The sequence below is a fragment of the Vigna unguiculata genome, chromosome 3 (assembly GCF_004118075.2).
Source record: "Vigna unguiculata cultivar IT97K-499-35 chromosome 3, ASM411807v1, whole genome shotgun sequence".
In the NCBI taxonomy this organism is placed as follows: domain Eukaryota; kingdom Viridiplantae; phylum Streptophyta; class Magnoliopsida; order Fabales; family Fabaceae; genus Vigna; species Vigna unguiculata.
In genome coordinates this window covers 41,711,151-41,733,191 of record NC_040281.1, presented here as the reverse complement: position 1 = coordinate 41,733,191, position 22,041 = coordinate 41,711,151, and the positions used below count along the sequence as shown (strand labels likewise).

The window sequence follows — 22,041 nt, the reverse complement described above, 5'->3', positions numbered from 1 at the left end:
TGAAATAATATGTGGATTATGTGTGGGAATTTCATGGAGAAATCCCTTTTGATGATAAAGTAATTTGTGTGATGATTTAAGAATTCAAGTAAGGCTACATCCTGATACTCTAATGAATTAGTCAGACTCACATAGAGTAGACCGGTTCATGTGGTGAGAATAATAAGAAGTCCTAGTCTTTTGCAGGATAATGACCTTAGATGATAATGGACTAATTAACCTTGTGTGTGGTAGGGCGAAATCCATTGACAATGGCTCTATTGAGTAATAGAGGCCACCACAAGTGGAAGCAACTAGTGAATTCGATCTTATTACATGTATCTGGATAATTGAGTTAGAGGGTTTTTGAATTGTTTGTCATCACATGTTGCTTGTGTTTAATAATTTGCTTGCTTATTTGTATGTTAAAATTATTTTCACTAGCTTATCCTTTTCCTGTTTGTGTTATGTTTCTTGTGGTGTTTTCCTTTTTGCAATGATCACCAATATTGGTCTGAGCAGATGTGGAGACTCCCGGTGATCGTGCGGATGGTAGAGATACAGCTGTTTAGACTAGGCTTAATTGTTATCGCTCTTTAGTAGCACCTTTTGGAAACTATTTTCTTTGTAATTTTCTTGCTCTGTGAGCAATCATTGGCTAAACTGTTTTACATTATGAAATATGTTTATGACATTGTTATGTGTCATTGATCTCAGTATATTTTGGATAACTATAATGGTTGATTGTTATATATTTTATGTCGCGTGCTCTATTATATTATGTTTTGTTTATTAAAGTTTTTCTATTAAATGGGATGCCACGATGATATTTTATCAAGAATTAATTTTTACCATCTTAATATCTACATGTAAATCTTAATTTATCCATGGATCCAGATATATGGATAATAATACGCATATAATTATCAAATCTCTTGTGGTATGTTAAGGTTGACCTTTAAAGGCTCAACTTCTTATGGCCATTTCAATGTTTGTCGTTCTGAATTTATGCATTTATATGTAATAATTGGATGTTATGCCTTTAATATTGTATTTATGAATAATCATTTGGATGAACGTGCCTTTAAAATTCATCGACGATGAGTTTTAAAACTTTTGAAATATCATGACATTCGAATGACAACTCTTTCTTTCACCCAACAAGTTATCCTTGGAAAGGTGTTTACAATGTAGTTTTGGTTAAAAATACATTTAAATCAATTATAAAAATCATGAGGTTTGATTTAAAGATAAAAAAAAAAATCTAAACCAAACTTTATGTCATTGATTGGAAGCCAAATCAATTTATATAGTTTGATTTGGATTGATTTTGCTATTTATCATATAGATTTTATATGGATATTGACTTTTTGTCCTAAATAAGGAGTAAAATGGGTGTTTTTATCCTCTCTCTCATCCTTTCTTCACACAATGGAGGAAACACTCGTTCCCTTCTCTGTTTTCAAGCTCCTCAACTCAAATCCTTACATCAATTCATGAATACTATTGATTCTTCTCTCACACACAATTCTTGATCCACAATACGTATATGATCCAATCGAAGTGTAAATGTGAAAGACTTACTCGTAAATAATCCTAGTAAAGAGAGTAACACATTTGAACAAGTACTTAAAAGGTAAGAAAATGTGTATTAATGTTAGTTGTGACTTCACATTACAATTTTCCCCTACTTGTCGGAAACTATTACAGCAGTTTCTAACTGTCATATCTTAGTAGATAAATCAACACAACACTAATATTTCTTAAAAACCCTGAGAAACCAATAACATATTTTACCCAAAATGTTAAAGAACAGGAGTAGAAAGAAAGCCTCTACCCATGACAGGGAAAATGCAAGGGGTGGATAGAACAGGGAAGTAAGATGAGAAAAAAGATACAAAAAGAAAATGCAAGAGAATTGGAAAGGAAAAGAAAAGAGGAACTGAAACCAGGGTCTCTTAAGAAGGAGATGCAATAGAAAGATAAAAGCAGCAACATAAAAGAATGGCACCCGATGACCCCCAACATCTGAGTTATCCAACTGGCTCACAGATATTCGTTCATAAAACCTTAAGCTGTCAAACAGAACGTGCAACTTAGGTTTTCCACTGTCTTGCCCCGTGCTCTTTTTAGAAAGCTTAAGATAATAAGTAGATCTCAGGCAAAGTAACCCATCAGGCAGAGTCTTAAATTGTTGATCAAGCATATCTGAGCATTCAAGATCCCTGAGAGAACCAATTGGTTCGTTCAATGACATCAATGCCAACGACAGTGTTTCCATTGCATGGTTTCCTAGCGTCGGTGTTACTGAAGATTTGTTCAGTTGAGAAGGATGTGAACAACCATCAATATAAAGGTACTCAATACACTTTATCTGAATCTCACATGCAACTTTCATTAGTTCTTTGCACCATGCAGATAAAAGCAACGGAAAGTGATGTTCTCCATACCATAAATTTCCATCCTGGTTTGGCGGCATGAAAAGATTATCATGCAATGGGAGATAAAATTTCAGAAATCTCAGACGAGGCATCTTCTTAAAAGTTCCCAGTTTCAGAGGCAAATCTTTAATTCGAAACACATCTACTTGCATGGCCTCCACCTTATCGCTTCCCTGAAAAAAACTCAGCATATAACACTAAGCCATAATTTGACACTGGTTGAAATTTGAAACACAAACACAAACACTTGTGAAGTATTAATATAGTTTATATATGTCTCTTACCAGCTTATACCTCAATACATTGTATACTTCCTCTTTATCCCTCAATCGGGTGCGTCTCCCTGGATGTATAATACATTCTTGACGAACTATTTCCCAACCCATTTGTCGTATCAGGTCATGCATTTGTATTATGTTGTCATTTGAAACTGTTATGAGAGCTTTTCGTTGGAGAACCTCCACTCCACTAGCTCCATGAAGTCCCCATGCATCTAGTTGTTTTATAACATACTCTTCGGTGTCTTCTTGGAAAAAGAATGCAATATCTAGGAAGGCCTTTTTCTCTACTTCATGCAGTCCATCATAACTGAATTTCAACACACTTTGAATTTTCTCATTGGGATACTTCTTGAATTTGCTTAATGCACACTTCCATGTGTTTTTACCACTTCTGGAATGGAAATCTGCACCTAAAACTTTTAAGGCTAAGGGATTGCCCTGGGCGATTTTAAGCACCTCTTCAGTTAGTTTTTCATATCCCGTTTTGGGTTGGCTTTCATTGAAGGCATTCAAACAGAAGAGCTTGAGAGAATCAAGAGGGCCCATTTCCTTGACCTCATGAATTTGATGAAGTTCTCCACTTGTAAGCACGTTCTGATCTCTACTTGTTACTATCACTCTACTCCCCGCACCAAAGCAAACAGGTTTTGTGACCAGATACTGTAATTCTTCAGAAGTATTTACATCATCAATCACCACCATAACTTTTCTCCGACCCAGCATTCTTAGAGCAGAACTGAAGATTCTTGCTTTGCTTGTGCCGCTTCTATGGAGATCTTCTCCTTCAAGTAGTTCATAAATGAGCCTCTCTCGTAAATTGCTGAATCCATGCCGTTCCGATTCTTCTCTTACATTGAAGAAACAACAACCATCATACCGAAGAGAACATTTATCAAATATGGCACGGGCAATGGTTGTCTTACCTATTCCACCCATGCCCCAAATTCCAACAAAAACAACTTCATTTGATTCTACTCGCAGCAAGGACTGAATCTGTGTAATGTTTTGATCAATTCCAACAAGACCATTTGATTCACTTGGGTAAAACTCGCTCAATTTTACTGAAATGTCTTTCACAATTTCATCCACAAGATCAGATTCATTCCTAGCATATAGAAGAAAGTAAGAAATTATATAAAGAAACAACAATGATATTATGTTAACACCTTGCATCTAGAATCAACTAAATTGTTATTGCACACAAATTTTTGTATACAAGTAAATGGTGAAAAAGATATACAGCAGTATATGTATCTAAAAGATAAAAGAAAAAAGAAAATGAACTTACTTATAATTTGTTGGATAATGAAATCCGGATGAACGACCAGCTTTTTTCAAAGCTGATCTCCAACTTTGTACCTTGAGCATGTTTTCCTTGAACTTTTCTTCATGTTGAGCTAAATCATCTCCATAATCTCCATGTTGGTGTCGCACGTGTGATGGATCTACATGGAAGAAAACAGGTAGAAGAATCTGGTTATTTGTTTCCATGCATTCAACCATTTTGGCAAGCTCTTCTAGGCACGACTGTGATGAAGCATAGTGTTTGGAGAATACGACCAAAAATATTTTTGACCCTTCAATTGCTCTGAGAAGCAAGGGTAATATTTCACCTCCTTTATCAAGTCTCTCATCCACATAGGCATCAATATGCTTGCGATGTAATTCTCTTTTCAAATGGCTAAGAAGACCACTGCGGACATCTGTGCCTCTAAAGCTGATGAACACATCATGTTTTATTTCACTAACACCACAAGAAGTTGACGATGCCATTTTGTATAATCAAGAGCAAAAATTTTCTTAATAAACTAAGGACAAAACAACACGCCCATCATATATATATTGAAAATATTGAAAGCTTTACTTTCCTATATATGCTTCAATGAGGCATGTTGGTTTGTTTGTGGTAATTTATGTTATTTCATTATGAACTGATCTGAGGAAATGTAAAGTAATGCGTACATCAGAATTGGATTCGCTTAAGATTTTTACGCGACAAAGTTATTCGGCATTTCCTGTTATGTGAATATGTTCCAAGTTTTATCCACTCAGTTCAAATAAATTGTACCAAATACATTTATAAGGAAAAATCTTAAAATTCATAATATAAGAATTGCAAAAAAAATTTAGATTTTACAGTAACTTATAGTTTGATATAAAATTTATTAAATACTTTTGTAAAATGAAAATGAATTATATATATTTTTTATTTATTTTTAACAGTAATTTGTTAAAGACTAATAATTATATACTATGTGTGAAAAATAGAATGAGATATAATATATTCTTTTATTCTTGACAAGGAAAATGAATTAGTTAATAATAAATAAATAAAATAAACATTACTACGATAAAACTATTTTATATTAGCTTCTATAATTGATTCTAAAATCGAAATAGAAAGAGTCGTCATTGAAATAAATTATTTTAATTTTAATTATGAACTAATGTACTTTCTACATTCGACATAACTTAGATTACATTTGATATTGAATACCTGCACATTCTATATTCAAGGACAAAACTGATGTTGAATTATTAATAACACTCACACTTTGAGTTACAAGATTGACCTAATAAAAGAAATGGGAAAGAAGGTTGAGAGAAATTGTGATTCAACTTCCTTACTAATAAAAGTAATAATTAAAATTTGTCAATAAAAAAATACAATTGATAAATTTTATATTTGAATTACTCGATCAATAAAATGAGCCAATCTGGTTCACACGCATCACGAGTCGGGTTGGAAATGAGTAAATTGAATTTGGCTCACTTTATGATGAGCCAAACATTTTACAACTTGGCTCAACCCACCACGGGTTGGTAGGTTAAGTGAGTTGGCTCACCAACTCACATAAAAAAATTATTTATGTATTTATTTTTAAGTATTCAAATATTTAAATAATTTTTTAAGCAACCCATGACATGACAATCAAAGTAAAATCTAGAACCAATGTTTTCATCATGCTCACCACCAATATATGATGAATTCTTTCCAAAAAAGTGTCAACATAGTCCAAAAAAATATGGCTAATATTACACATTTTTTGTCATGCTATTCAACAAAATATAAATAAAAAAAACTACACATTTTTATCATGTTAATTTAGAAAAAAAAATGTTTATAAGATAGTTGCTTGAGTAATTTATATAAACATTATAGTTAAAAATTAAAGTATCAACATATATAACTTGACAATCAAATTAATTAAACATTCAAACTTTTCAAATATTATTGAACAACATTTTAGTATTTAAAAATATGAAATTGTGACCCTATATAATTGGGGTAGTAAATAATTATTAAAAAATTGTAAAAAATGTTGGTGGGTTAAGTGGGTCAACCTACCCTCAACCCAACTCGAACCCATTTAACCCCTGGATTAAGTTGATCGGGTTGAGTTCAACCCACTTTTGAAAAAATTGAATTTTTCTCAACCCAACCTAGCTCGAACCCGTGGTGAGCCAGGTTGGCTCACGAGTTGAAACTCATTTTGACATCTCTACAAATATATATTCTAAACAGGATAAATGAAAGCATAAAGTATATTTTTTAATGTGTTGTTACACTGCAAAAAAATTACTATTTAGTGGATGTTTTTCTTTTCAATCTGCGGGGCATTCACCCTCCGTAAATCAATTTGCGAGGGTTTTCTAAACCTCCACAATTAGAATCGTCACAAACTATTTGTGGAGGTTTTGAGTGACCCTTAGTATTGAAATTATATTGCAGAGGTTGTTTTATGGAGGGTTTTAACCTTTTCTATTGGTGACTATTATTTTGTGGAGATTTGAAATGTCCTTTATTTGTAATTATCTGTCTGCATTTATAATTTATTAATTTAATGAAATTATTTTCATAATAAAAAATAAACAAAATATCTAAATTCGTAAAGTACACAAAAATTAACCAAAATTGATTTTATTAATGATTTGATAAAGTATTAGCAATTACAATGTAAATATAAAAAAAATATAATGTTGAAAAAAGAAAATACATAATGTTCTAAATATAAAAAGCCTGAGTTTAGAGGTTAAAGCTACGCAGACAAATGTCACTGGTTCACAACCACATATGATGGAGTGTCAGAGTGCTGGAGAGGGCGTGACAAAGCTGAATTGTAGAGTCACTGATTTGCTACTCAGGCTACGACAAAGACAGCAGGATAGAGAGGGTGCGACAAAAAGGGCTACGACGGAGACTACAACAAAGCTTAATCGCGGAAAGGAACTGATTTAAAGAAAAACTTAGGTTTTTTCATGTATGTCGCGACTAAGGAGGATAACTCACCTAGCTTTTCTGATTTGGGAGGGAACGCGTGAATTCACCAAGGGAAAAATGTATTGCAAAATGTATTGCAACCTGCAGATGTCATAAACCTCCTGGAAAAAATAAATAAAATAAAACTCGCTTTATTATCAACTTTTAGAGAATCCATCAAGATCAACCCATATGATATCTATGGAGGTTTTTTATAACCTCTATAAAATAACCCCGGTAAATATCTTTTTTTTAGTATTATGTGAGTGTTTCCTATTAAAACCCATGTAATATAATATTTATCGTTTAAAATAGGAATAAAAAATAAACATGTTTTTATGGGTAATGTTTAAATCCTATGTTTTCATGAGAATTCTCACATTAACTAATCTTCTTTTCGTTTTTGCTACACATTTGTATCATTTTCTTCTAATTGTTTGGCTTGTTCTGAATCCACAAAATTCACTTACATCTTCACATCCTATCACAACCTTGATTGTACACTTTCTTTCCTTTGTGCAATTATGTTAAAATGGTGTATTATCAATTTTCATAAATCAAATGATTTTTAGGTCTCACATGAGAATATTTAAACTTGTAATTCCAAGTGTTAATAGTGTAACTCTTCGTCTACTAAGTAATATATATAAAAAAAAAAAAAAAACTAATCTTCTTTATCGTTTTTTTTTGTTTTATATCTTTATAATCCCTAAAGTTTCCAACAACATCTATAATATTTCATAGTGCAATTATATGATATTTTATATTGTAATTATATGATTCTTAAATCTATGTAAGTCCACATCCCAATTATACCTTATGTAAAGCCTTCTTATTTCAGCCTCAATCTTTAAGGGATGCCCCAAGGTCTAATGGGCCTAAGGGTTGGTCCACAGGGAGCTAAATGACCCAAGATTTGCCCTAACCCACTCATTCGTATCATTTTAGAAAAATAGTTCTCCCTTACTTCCTCTTTGAGCAGCTGTGAAGCTCTGCTAGGGTTCAGCCACTGTTTCTTATCAAGTGAACTCACACCAGTTCTCTACTCTTAGTAGGTCAGCTTCCAACTCATGTTCTTGCTCCATTCTGTTCATTCTTCGTAGTTCCAACTAGAGTTGTCTTAGTGAACTCGTTTTAAGCTCGTTCCACTGTTTTTCAGCCCTCGAAGCTATTGCTTGAGCTACTGTTAGTCACGCTTCGGGTGTCGAAGTCCTCTGCTAACCCCTTTCCAGGTAAGTGAAGCTAGGGTTTCACGTTATTTTTATTTTATGCGATTAATGTTTTGTGAAATATGAGAAAAGTTTGGGGAAAACGTTAGTTTTTGGTATATTTATAAGTTAAGGTTCAAATATTCATGAAACTGTGATATTTGACGTTATTTCTCGTATTCTGATGCGTCGCGCAGTCGCTGGGCGAGTTGAATTGGTCGCTGGGCGACTGTGTATTTTTTCTGATATGCGCAATTTTAGTAAAATTGACTTTTTCGACTCATTAACCGTTGGATTGAGCTCAAATTTTGACATTTGGTTCATAACATGCTATTTTATGGTTTGACCGGTTGGATCGCCGATTAGATATCTGTAGCTTGAGAAATGTGTCACACATTACTGTAATGATTTTTGGTTTGGTGATAATAAATTTTCTTAGGAATTTTGGTGTAAGAATTATGGTTGTGGGTTGTGCTTGATTGTATGGAATTGCAGGTATTTAAATGTTGGCACTCATTTATTTGGGATGAATACTATTTTGTGATATATGTATGTCTTGGTATGCATTTATAAAGTATGAGATGAATGAATTTGTATGAGTGATGTGATTTATGGATTGTGAATGATGAATTTGGATAAATCTTGGCATGCGATTTCAATGAAATGGTTGGTATCAAAATGGCATGATATTGGTATGAAGTACAATTCTATATTCATGGATTGGGAAGGATGAGTTGGAATGGATTCAACATGGAAAATGAATGTGGATTTGGTTATAAAGGTTGGCATGAGAGTTATGTGCATGATAAATAATACTTGATTGATTGAGTATGATTGGTCTGTGTCAGTGCGTAATTCCATGAGCCTCTAGGTGAGACCTCATGGTGGTGCTTCAATGGTCGGGACGTAATTCCATGATCCCTGTTAGTGGAAGTTCATGGTGGTGCTCCATCTATATAATTTGGTAAGGATTCAAGGTAAGGTTGCATCCTGACACTCTAAGGAGTTAGTTAGTCTCACTTAGAGACTCTTGTGGTTGCATCCTGACTCATTAAGGGCTTAATCTTGTGTGGGGGATTGAGACATTGTACCACTTGTAACACTTAGCTCGGGGTGAGCAGAGATATCCACCACAAGTGCAAGCATCCGTTGAATCCGACTAGATTATATGTAATCCGGATTAGTCGAGTCTGAGTCTATTGTTTGGATTGTGTGATAACATGTGACTGCATGATAAACTGTTTCTACTCTAGCTTACCCTATTGTTTGTTTGGTTGTCTTGTATGTGGTTCTTCTCCTTTTGCGATGATCATCAATTTATTGATGTGATCATATGCGAGAGGCACTCGAAGTCAACAAGGAAGCGATGATTCCACTGCGTAGTTCGCCTGGACTGGATTCTATTGCTTTGCGCTTAGTTATAGGGCTATGACCCATGTATTTGCTTGGCCTTTAATTTTAAATTGGAGTATTGTTGAACTTTGTATCTTATTTGGCTTTTGCCATCGTGGTGTGCCTTGTATTGTAAGAAGTTATACTTATATTTCCAAGACCGCGCTGTGTAACGTTTCTTTTAATTAGGGTTATCGATTAAATGGAACGCTACACCTTATATAATTCTTAAATCTATGTAAGTCCACATCCCAATTATACCCGCATCCAACTCTCCATATCAATATACATACTTAAACGACAATTATTGTCACCTTAAATACCACTTCATTTTTCGTTAACATCTTGGAGGTAACAAACTTGGAGGACTGTTGTGACGTGATGACACAATAGAATTTTATCGTCAAAGAGATTTTGGCTATATCAATTATTATGCCTTTTACTAACATTTTGAAACATGTTAGTAAGCGAACAAAACTTGTGTTCCACGCTTTTTAACCTTATGAACTAAAAATAACATTTTACAAAAATAAATAAAAAAATAAGAATGAAAATTTGTAATTAAATGAGATAAAGAAAGTATTTCAATTTAGTAACTAAATTTAAGTTTTTAATAATTAAAATAAAAAACTAAAAGTAAAATCTCATAATGAAAATACTAGAAATAAATAATGCTTCTAATTTAAAAGTCTAAAAACATATATCTTTTAAGAAAAAAAAAACTATGCATACAAGAGTTAATAGTTCCATGTAAATAAATTTCTCATAAAATTTTATCAATTTAAATATTAATTTTAAATGAATTAATTAAATGTTATATGGTTTATAGTATATTCTATTGGTTATTCTACTTTTCTTCATTAACTATTATTTCTTCCCTTACGTTGAACTTTGTCTCTTGTTGGTAGCGGGCGGAGTTTCTTCTCTGTTCTGGCTTACGCACCAGTCTTCCATGTTCTAGGGTTAGGGCTCGTTTTTCCCTTCGCTTCAATTCAATCACTGCGAGATTGTCCGAGTGACGCGCCTCCCCGAAAGGCGTCATGGGAGGTGACAGTGCCGTTGAGGAATCCGAAGGGGTCAGCGTCAACATCAATGTTCGCTGCTCTAACGGCTCGAAGTTTTCCGTTCAGACTTCCGTTGATTCCATCGTTAGTTCCTTCAAGGATCTCGTTGCTCGCAATTGCGATGTACCCGTCGAACAACAACGCCTCATTTACAAGGGTCGCATTTTGAAGGATGATCAAACCCTCCGAAGCTACGGTATTTCCATAATCCATACGCCGGTGTTTTTTCTGTATGCATATGTTTTTCTTTTTTTATGAATTGATGTGTTTGAGTCGGTATTATAGATTCTATTTGGTTTACGAAGGTGTTTATGCGATTCTGATTGTATTTACGTGGCTGATTAGTCAAATATAGTGCCCAAAGTCGAAGTGGATATGTGTTACGTTATGATGGATAGGATTTCAAAGGGAATATGATATGGGGGTGTTTGAGATGGAAGTGAAGGGTGTTATTTTCTCGGCGTGAGAGAGATTGAGGGTCTATTTTTTTGTCCTTTTTTACTATATAGAATGGAGGTTCGATGGAAAGCATAAAAGGAAAACGGGTTCAGTTAGTCGCAGGTTCAATTATCGTGGTGTTTTGTCCAGCTCTTTTTTATTTGCTTTTTCCTTGAAAAGGTTGTCGTGAGTGATCCATGTTCGGCGTGAGGGACCTAATACAATTCTCTACCTTTTCCTGGGCTTGAGATTAGCTATGAAAATGAAAGCATAGGCAGTTGTGAGAGCTCAAATCAAATCCCTTTAAGTGCTCACTAGAATTCCATTACCAACGAAGTGGACTCAGGTCAAATTCCTTGGAATTGGCTCCTAACAAGCTATGGGTGTGGCACTGATAAGATAGTTTAAGGTGGTTTGGATATTTCTAAGAGGTATCAATGAGGAGAGTTGATGCATGATTTTAAGTTTCATGAAAAAGGGGCGAGATAAACCAAGGGGGAGATGGAGACCTTGAAAGAGACTGGAGGAAGTTGATAGGAAGGACTCATAGTAATAACATCTCCTGAAGATGGTCTTTAACTAGGCTAAATAATGTCACGTGATCTGTGTGGTGAGTCACGTATTGGGACAAAGCTTTGTTGTTGGTGTTGTTCTTTTTCTTCCTTAAAATAGTTTAGTCAAAGACATTGTTTGAGAGGCACATATGCAACTTAATTTTTTTTTTTAAATAAAAGAGAAATAACTAACATTTAAAAAGCAGCTGGCTCTATCTCTCTGTTTTCTCATTCTCTCCTTTCTCTCTTCCTGCTCTTTCTTTTTTCTTGCTGCTCATCCTCAAGTCCTATCTTCTAAATTAAATCAAATGAAAATTGTTAAACAACCTTACTTTACTTTTAAAGATTTCATTTAAATGATAAAGTAGATATGAAGCCAAAATAGTCTTGGACCAATAATTGCCTATGTTGGGATTACATATTTGAATAAATGAAATATCTTTTGTATTTTATGCCTTACCAAAATATAGGAGATTGATTTCTTTTTTGACAGTTATAAAGAAATGTGTTAAAGGTAATATCAAGTGATACTTCTGGATAAACAACCTAGCCTTTGATTTGTTTTATTCTTCTTCCATTCTATAGTCTGGTGTTGAGTTGTTTTGTTCTGCATCTCAGTATTATATTACTTTTCTCACATTGTGCATTTTCTCATGATCTCATTGTTAATGAAGAATGCAGGGGGTGGATTTTGTAATTTAGTTAGGTCTGTTTAAGGCTTAAACAAAACAATTGTGTAAGAAAATCAGTGGGCTATGAAGTATCCTTACTTGTTTAGTGAAATTGACATGTCCAAATGTTTGATTATTTATCTAGGTTAAGCTAGCAGGACTTCGTGTCCTGTCATATGATAATGCACTGATACTTCAATTTGTGTCACATCCATATCCATATTTGTGTCACATCCATATCCATATTTGTCTCTGATCCATATCCATATTTGCATCTTGTATATCCATATGCGGTATTGTAGGATACTTTACCGATACTTATTGCTGAAGTATCCAATTTATGAAGCACTAATACTTTTACATTGGCAATAATTTATAATTTTTTATTTTTACAATGTCTAAGAAATGCGATTTTGTAATTTGGATTTGCACAATTGCAATTATATGTTTATTTTGTTTTGAGAATTTGTATACATTTTTAAATGCATATTTATCTTGTACCATATCACGTTATTTTCAAAAGAAAAACATAATTCCGTATAGGATACACATCATATGTGATACACATTGTATCTGCACATCATAATACTTATTGTTATCACTTATAAATTATAATTATGCATGTTATTCAGTGTTGGTCAGTGGTGTTGCCATGGCTGCTATTATGTGATGGATGTTTGCCAACTGCCATAGGCATTTGTGGGCAGGTGTTTATATGTTGGGATTTTGGCTTTCCTGTATATTCCACTATCCACCATTTATAACTCTGACGTTATTTTTTTAAATGTTTTTTCTTTGAAGGCTTGGGATTTGAATGTTTAAATTTGTGTTTGATGGAGTATTTTAATGTTTATTTATAAGGGAGATATAGGTAAAATGGAAGTAGGATAATGATACATGCATATCATCAAGGAGAATGCTAATGAGGTCCCTTTGGACATTGGCTATGGAATCAAAGTGGGATGCCTTTATGAAAAGTGTCACTCTGAATTTTGATAAAAACATTTCAATTTTTGTTGTTTATTTAACCAGTTCTTTAAGGTTACACATGAAAGCATCCTTAAATAATACTATCAAACATAATTTTGTTGAAAACTGCTAATATTTTTTAATCATATCTCTTCTTTGCATATGTGTGGTGTAGATGTAGGATTAATTTGTTGACAGTTGACAGAATATTTGGCTGGCATGGCTTGTATTGGGCAGAAAGATAGTTTTATGTTGTGCTCTTAAAAAACAGCCCACATCTGTTCACACACTGAATTAAGGTTCTTAAGAATGCATTCTCAAATGAATGAACATAACTCTGATTTCTATTTGTCCTTATAGGATTGGAGGCAGATCACACTGTCCATTTGGTTCGTGGTTTTGTACGTACTAATCCAACTGGTGGAACCAGTACTACCAGCACCGATACCAATACTGCAACAAATAATGCCACAGGTGCTGGTGCGAATGAAGGTGGGAGTTTAGGAGGGCTTGGCTTTGGAGCTTCACTGTTCCCTGGACTAGGTATCAATGGGACTGGGGGAAATGGTTTATTTGGTGACGGATTTCCTGATCTAGAGCAGATGCAGCAACCATTTCTTTCAAATCCCAATTTAGTGAGAGAATTAATGAATTCGCCTGCCATGCAGAATCTAATGAATAATCCTGAGATAGTGCGGAATCTTATAATGAATAATCCACAGATGCAAGAGCTCATGGATCGAAACCCTGAGTTAGCACACATACTTAATGATCCTAGTACTCTTCGTCAGACCCTTGAAGCTACAAGGAACCCTGAGATCATGCGTGAAATGATGAGAAATACAGACAGAGCAATGAGCAACATTGAATCTTCTCCTGAGGGATTCAACATGCTGAGGCGCATGTATGAAAATATTCAAGAACCATTTTTGAATGCCACTACAATGGCTGGTAATACAGCAAATAGTAATGCAGCAATTTCAGGGACTCATGGTGACCATGCAAGGGACCAATCAACTAATCCCTCAACTACTAGTTCTGAAGCAACCGCTGGTTCTGCCTTACCTAATACTAACCCGCTTCCAAATCCTTGGTCCTCTACTGGTAGTATGTTTGGATACTAAATTATTCCTTTTGCTGATATATTTTGTCTGTGTTAAGGATACTAACTACAATGTTTTGTTGCTTGTGACCTATCAGACACCTTTTATTTTCATATATCTATAATGAATACTGGTTCTCTTAGTCACTTCATTAATACATATTGAAGCATAGAAACCTTCAAAATCTTTTTACCAAAATCCAATACAACACACGAGACATACAGTCATGAATATGTAGGACTATATAATTATTTGCTCGTGAACCAAAGAGGAAAATTATCTTTTTTATGGATGGTTTCAAAGAGAGGTATAAGGGTGATGTAAGTACTGTCCTTATTTATAAAAAGTAGTAAGTAGTTTTCTATTTTCTGGTCTAGTAATGTCTAAGAAGTATGTTCTAAATTTGGATTTACGGAATTGCAAATATATATTTATTATGCTTACTATTTTTGTTACATATCTAAATATGTTAGACGTATCATATCCTACATAAATTTGAAAAAAATGTATTGTCATATTGGATATGTATTGGATATGTATTGTATATGTATTGTGTATGATACATGCATCATATTTGTGCCTCAGCTTTTGACTAATATGAATCATTGTCATTATTGACGGCAACCATTGTATATGTAGCTGGAGGTGCTCAAAATAACACCAGAAGGTCGTCGACCACTGGTGTGGATGCCAGGCAGCAAGGACCTACTGGCTTAGGAGGGCTTAGCCTGCCAGACCTTGAAAACATGCTGGGTGGCAATGCCATGCCAGATGCTTCTTTACTGACCCAGTTAATGCAAAATCCAGCTATCTCACAAATGATGCAAAGTATGCTTTCCAACCCACAAACTTTGAATCAGGTATTTACAAACCATACCTAGTACAAATGCTATGTACATATGTTGAATTTATCCTTCTGATATTTAATTTACATTTTAGATTCTGGGTGCTAATACTGAGCAGCGTGGCATGCCTGATTTAAATTCTCTCAGAGACGTAATGCAAAATCCGGAATTCCTTCGCTTGTTTTCCTCACCTGAGACATTGCAGGTAGACATATTTAAAGTTCTTTGTCTGTTAGTGGGTTTCAAGAATATCTTTTGCCACAGATGTTGGTTACAGTCCCTCTTTGATGAATTCTAGTGAATCTTAGTATGAAAGAAATCATAAGAATCAATGCATAATTGGTCCAAGGGCAGCATAGGTCAAAATGGTTGTGAATGAAAACCTTTAGGACCTAAGCATTTGGAAATTGTTTTTTTTTTTTTTTTTTAATTATTTATTTGCAGGCTGCCAGTAGAATAATTTATTCTTTAAATTGTAATCTAATATATAGAGGTTATATTGCCAGCTATTTTCTATATTTCCTTGCTTCAGATGATATTCTAATAGTTTTGCCTTACACAATGACAGCAACTCTTGTCATTCCAGCAAGCTCTTTTGTCTCAGCTTGGTCAGCAGCAACCAACACGGTAAGTACTGTTGCTATACTGACCTTTCCATGTTTCTTTTCATTTTAATGAAATGAAAAGAAATAAACTTTGAATGTGTTGAAGTCTATCCTTTAGCTTACCAATTTAATTGTTTGCTCAGCCTGAGTGATAAAATTCCTAGTAACTAGCACAACCGTTGCTGCTGATCGTTTTGGCTAAGTTATGTCATTTAACATCCCATAAACAAGTGGTTGCATGAGCATTTTGCCATTGTCTTTATGATTACTTTTCTAAAAACTATTCATCTGACTTCTTTTTTCTGGTCATGCTTATGTAATACTATGCTTGAAAACCAAGATTTCGTAACATAATATAAAAATAATTGAAGGAGAGATATAAATATCTAACATTTTACACAACTTCACCATTGCATATTCAAAGAGTTTGTTTCCATATTCAAATCCAAGAACAACTCACCAAGGTGCAACTTTTCCATTGTGCCTACGTGTGCAACTTCCCTTTATATTTTTAAGGAAGTCCAGAAATAGAGTTAGCTGATTAATTTGTCGAATGTCATTTATAATATGAAATCTGTATGTCCATCATAGGTTTTTGAAAGTAAAATATTTGAAGGTTTATATTTCTAATAAATTACTAAAAGTGATGTTGCTTTGTGAGCTTGGAAATTGGAAAACCTTCTTATTTGACCATATGGTTGTTGCACTACTAGAATCTAACAAAATCTTCATTCAACACTGCCACTTGAATGTCACTTTTCCCTTTGACTTAATAACCTGATTTGGTGTGGAGGATGACATGGTTAATGTTTGGGTGTCATCAATTAGACTGGTTGGGTGATCGCTTGTGATTGGTCTGGCATAATTTGTTAAAATACAACATCCATGTATGTCCTTGTTGTGTTTATTTTACCATCATTTTTTTCTTGTTTGATTTTCTACTAACCCGCTAAGCTTCAGCAGGGAATCTGGTGAAACCGGCGGAGGCACTGGTATGCAAGACCTCCCTCTATTCTATTGGTTTTTGTTGATATAAACTATTTACTTCTATGGTATTTCATTGTCTATTAAAATTGCTGAATCATCTCTGAAGATGACCCATCATGCTTTGGTATGAATTATAATATAGTGAAGTGGTTAAACATCCAACAAGGTAATTGAGGTGGTAAGTAGGTTAGCTGGGTCTTTTTTTTTTTCTGTTCTTAAAATAAGAATGTGAATTTGGTCTTCGGTTGCAGTTTAATAATGACCACCTCTGCTAAGTTTTTTAGGTGGTTCATAAATCACAAAATTAGGTTTGGGTGGCAGAGGTTACTGCTTAAAGTCCTTTGATAACAAGATTACCTTTCTGTTAAAGTCCTATGACCCTTTAGTTAACGAGCGACCATTCGAAGGACCAGATGCATTAAAAATCTTTTGGCCTGATTGTATTTCCAGTAAGAAAAAAGGGGGCAGTCAAATTAGGTGGTGGCTGTTTTGGATTATGCAACTGCCATTTCATTACAAACATACATTCTACTATTTAATTGAAATTTCTATGGAATGATTTTATTTGTAGGACCAGTGAACAACTTGGGATTGGAGATGTTGTCGAGTATGTTTGGTGGACTTGGAACTGGTAGCCTAGCTGTTCCAAATAGATCGAATGGTAAGCATTCTTGTCCTATATTTTCTCTAAATAACTGTTTTGGTTAACATATTTTGGAGAATTCTCTTTTTTTTCTTTCTATTTTTTGTTCAGCATCCTAGAGCATCCGAAAAAAAAAAATCCCTAGAAATTAACTTTAACTTTCTTGTCCTATATACTACTCAGCCTTTAACTTTGTTGTCTTGTCAGAGCCACCAGAGCAATTATATGCCTCCCAACTTTCACAGCTTCAAGAGATGGGATTCTTTGACACACAAGAGAACATAAGAGCTCTTGTAGCTACTTCGGGTAATGTTCATGCAGCAGTTGAACGACTATTGGGGAACTCTGGTCAGTAACAATATTGTTTGCAAGTTTTCTTCTGTCTTTTTCCGAGATAAGTTTTCAAGCGCCTTGTTGGGTATTCAAATAAAATCAGAAGTCTGTCCAAATTATAGGGTCAGAGCTGAAACGGTGTAGGTTTATACATTGGACTGCCATTGTTCCTTTTAATGGTCCAATTCCCTTCATGTACATACTTATATTGAAACTAGTTTTAGACGCAGCTGGAGATCTTAAAGATTTCAAATGAATTGATATTTATACTTGCTTGTTAATGCTTAATAACTCCATAACTACTGATTTGGTCATGTTAGTTTGAACCAAGCAGTTGAAAATATCTGTCTAGAGGCTGTTGTCTAGGTTAGCTTAATGTTATATTTATAACTTTATTCTCCATTCACTCAACAAAAAAGCTACGGCCTTTAATGCAAATGTTTCATGATCATTCGAGGCAAGCTTCTGAGAATGAGGGAACAGACCTTTTTGTTCCAAAGAAGGCCTGGGTTATTCATATTAATTACCTTGTGCAGAGATTGGGCTTCTGAGATTATGACTTTTTTGAAATTTTCTGTCAGTGCGTATATACTCAGGGTTAGTCTAACCTTGACCTGTAACAAATCAAAGAAAACGAGAGGTACTGGTATTGAGAGATCTAATTCACTGTACTCGAGTTTCACTGATAAGTTGATAACCATAAGAAATTAGGGATATGCTCGGTTGTGAGAAGGAAAATAAAAGAAAATGATAAAAGGAAAGATGAAATAAAGGGGAAAATGTATTTACTGGTTTAATAATAAAGTACTCTGAATATAAATGAAAATTGAAATTTCTAAGAATAATAAATTAATTAATTAATTGTAAACTTAGAAAGTTATACACATTATGTTTTATGAATGAAATAGTTTTCGAGTTAGGAATTTTTGTCCGATATTTGATATAACAATTTGCAAAATATCTTATTATAATTTTTAAAAAATTATTGGAATTATTAAGATAATATACTTTGAAACTTTATCTCAATCTCAGTGACACAAGGGAGGGTTAACTTTAGTAAATGTTGGTTTTCGTTATATTTGTTATTCTTAATTAGAAATGAGACAAGAATAATTGTAGAAAATAAAATGTTAATTTCTTTACATTTTTCATTTGATTTCTTTTCGTATTTGCGTTGAAAACAAAATACGTGAAAGCCAATTAGAAAATGATATCTTTCCTTAAATGAGGAAAATGTTTTTTTCTTTTTCAATTTTTGTTCTACTAGTCATTTTTCTCCAAATAAATAGATTTAAAATATTTATTTTTATTTTTGTTTAGAAATAAATTATCTGGACCTACTTGGATAAATACAAGTATATATAATTAATAATTCATTAAATTTTAGTATTGGAAGTTGGCTTTAGGATAAATGTGTACAATGTGGAGTATATATAAGTTAACATTATCAAAATAAGGTTGTCATCAATGATTGACATTATTTTGGGAATAGAACAATAGATTATCCCCTAGACTCAGCTTTATTAGAACTGAGAGTATGAGAGATAAAAGAAAATGTTGATCATCTTAACATTGCCTATAGATTATCCCTTGTGCTTAAGGAATCTCTGACGAAGAGGAGTCCAAGAAAAATGAAAAGATTAAGTTCAACTTTATGGCATTTGTACATGATGTACATGAAGAACTGGGAGCGACTAACAATTGTTATGGTTATATTATCAAGATATAACAAAAGATAATTGCTCATGGTTAGGTTGCTCAAGCTTTTCTTTTTTCACAGTGATCACTTCTCCATCTAAGATTTGGAGAGGTGACATGGTGTACAGTTGTTAGTATCTTAGTATCATGTTAGTGACGTTTTCAACTTCTAGTTTTGAGTGTCTTTGGTTGGGTGGTTGACCAAGGAAGGACATTCTTTTGTATAAGATTGGTTTACGCAGTGTTTCCACGAAGAAGACATTGCCATCTCTAATGGTGATGATAATGTTGTTGATTGGATTTGGATGTTTGGTTTAGAACAAGTTGAAAATAACTTTTTGTTATGATCCGATTTTGAGTGGGTTGATCCTTGTGTGCAAGAATGTTTATCCAAATATTGGTGTTCGTCCATTTTTCATTCTTTTATTAATAATGTTGGCATGTTAGAGGCGATGACCAAGACTAACAACATTACATTTATTGACCAAGTTCGTGCTATTGACAACATCTATCATAGATGAAAGCGATTCTCAAGGGAATTCTTCTGTATGTATGTTTGCTTGATTACATAAATTCATGTGTGGTTCCTTTCAGCTAGTTCACCACGATGAGTGTATTAATATGACACCTACTAAACTTCATCCTAATAGTGACACTGACACTGAATTGACATGTGACATTGACACAGTAATACTGAATTGACATGTGACATTGACACTTATACTGTTATATGTTACATTGCTGATTTGACATGTAAACAATTTTTTTAAAATAAAAAAACTATGAAGTAATATTTGTTCACTTTTCGTTGACTATTTAAATGACATCTAGAAAAATGATCAAATTGACCACCATTTACAAAAATTAGAAACCTTTTAAACATTTCAGAAAAATAAAGACCAAAATAAACAAAATTTATAAAAATTGAGACCAATATATTTAAGCCTTTCACATATAATAAACATCCACCTTTTATTTGTTCAACCAACTTTTCTATTTAAAATATTTTTAATATTTTTAATATTTTGAATTATCTAACTTAATTGAAGTAAGCAAAATCTCTACAATGAACGATTTGAAGTAATATTTCTGTAATTTTTGTAAATGTTTGAATTTAAAAACATAATTATTATACTTCAATGAACGATTTGATCTTCAATTAATATCATAAACAATAAATATATATATATATATATATATATATATATATATTTACTTTTTACTAAATAAAAAATTTCCACTTTATCTAATAAACTAACAAAATTTTATGGTAATATAATCAATAAAAATAAGTAATAATGAACATAAAATGTTATTGAAAATTAAAAAATAATATTAACTAAAGATAGAGAAAAGATAGATAATTGAAGGGATATATTTAAGGTAGGTTATTTTATTGATCATTATTATGTAGGGGACTTTTATATAGGAAAAATTTTACAACTTTATCCTTAAATATAAAAATGCCACAGTTAACACTAAAAGAAAATAAAATAAAATCTTTTGTAATTTTCACTTCATGTTAATGTTGCTTAAGAGTCACCCACATGCGTAACGATTATATATTTAATAGACGATGTCTTAAAAACCATTCTTTGATTTACTTCATTTAATAACTAATTCATCGTTCTCTTATTTGAATTTCCCTCAAATCAAAATATTTTCGAAAATATCAATTATCTTTCAAATTTGGTTTGAGGTTGACTTTTGAATTTTCGTGTCCCCAAATTTTATCTTTTCTTGAAATATTCATAATCTAACGTATCTTTTCTTGAAAACATATACTTGTTTAATGATTTGAACTTCTATTAACAAACTTAATAATAAAAATACTAACATACTAAACGAATTTTTTTAAGAACTGAAAAATAATATATATATATATATATATATATATATATATATATATATATATAAAAGTAAAATTACTCAATATTTCAACTCAAAACCTTTCTTCCACGACATAGTTTATTTTTTAAAAGGTAAAAAAAATAATGAGGAATTACATTTTTCCAACCTCAAAATATAAAGAAATTCAAAAAATCCTATGAAATGCCCCTTTACTTACTTCAATGACAAGAATAATATTATGTTGCCTTTAAACAAAATTAGGTGTGAAAATAAATCTGTTTCCGTGGGCATTGTCTGAACATGTTCCCATTTTGACAAAAATTCTCGCATTGACTGGGTATGAATATGGATATGAAGAATCTCTGACTTTATTAAATGGGTGTGAGAATGGGTATGTGAATTTATATATCTGTCCCGTCTCTATACCCGCCATAATACATGTCCCGACCATATCTCCGTTTTCGTTTAAATTATTAAAATATTCGTAGTCAATTTTCTTCTAATTGTTTGGTTTGTCATAAAATTCATTCATATCTCTAATATATTTTTTATCTTATCATAAACTTTATGCAATTATGTTCAAATGATGTATGTCAATTAAATATTTTTTATCTTTCACATTTGAATATTTGTATTCTTTTTTAATATTTTTATTTAGTGTATATTTTTCTTTCAAATAAGAATTTTTAACACTGTCAATATAAGTCTTTAATAGCAT

The 22,041-nt window shown here is 32.8% G+C and overlaps 2 protein-coding genes across 6 annotated transcripts; one reads left to right on the top strand and one right to left on the bottom strand.

The window, feature by feature from the left end:
- Positions 1 to 1,630: 1,630 nt before the first annotated feature.
- LOC114177217 (TMV resistance protein N-like) lies at positions 1,631 to 4,601 on the bottom strand. Its single transcript, XM_028062484.1, has 3 exons — positions 3,990 to 4,601; positions 2,705 to 3,806; positions 1,631 to 2,593 (listed from the first exon to the last, which is right to left on the bottom strand). Exons 1-3 carry the CDS (start codon positions 4,472 to 4,474, stop codon positions 1,733 to 1,735), a joined length of 2,448 nt encoding a protein of 815 aa, XP_027918285.1. The 5' UTR covers positions 4,475 to 4,601; the 3' UTR covers positions 1,631 to 1,732.
- A 5,829-nt stretch (positions 4,602 to 10,430) lies between these two features.
- Positions 10,431 to 18,293, top strand: LOC114177832 (ubiquitin domain-containing protein DSK2a-like). Of its 5 annotated transcripts, none has more exons than XM_028063401.1 (8): positions 10,431 to 10,822; positions 13,619 to 14,365; positions 15,001 to 15,221; positions 15,301 to 15,411; positions 15,775 to 15,833; positions 16,772 to 16,803; positions 17,370 to 17,459; positions 17,649 to 18,293. In XM_028063401.1, the coding sequence occupies exons 1-8, from the start codon at positions 10,603 to 10,605 to the stop codon at positions 17,795 to 17,797; spliced, it is 1,629 nt and encodes a 542-aa protein (XP_027919202.1). In that variant the 5' UTR covers positions 10,431 to 10,602; the 3' UTR covers positions 17,798 to 18,293. The 5 variants fall into 5 exon arrangements, with proteins under 5 accessions (XP_027919202.1, XP_027919203.1, XP_027919205.1 ...); XM_028063402.1 differs by having other exon boundaries at positions 16,775 to 16,803; positions 17,649 to 18,119; XM_028063404.1 differs by having other exon boundaries at positions 13,619 to 14,362; positions 17,649 to 17,938.
- The last annotated feature ends 3,748 nt before the right edge of the window (positions 18,294 to 22,041 follow it).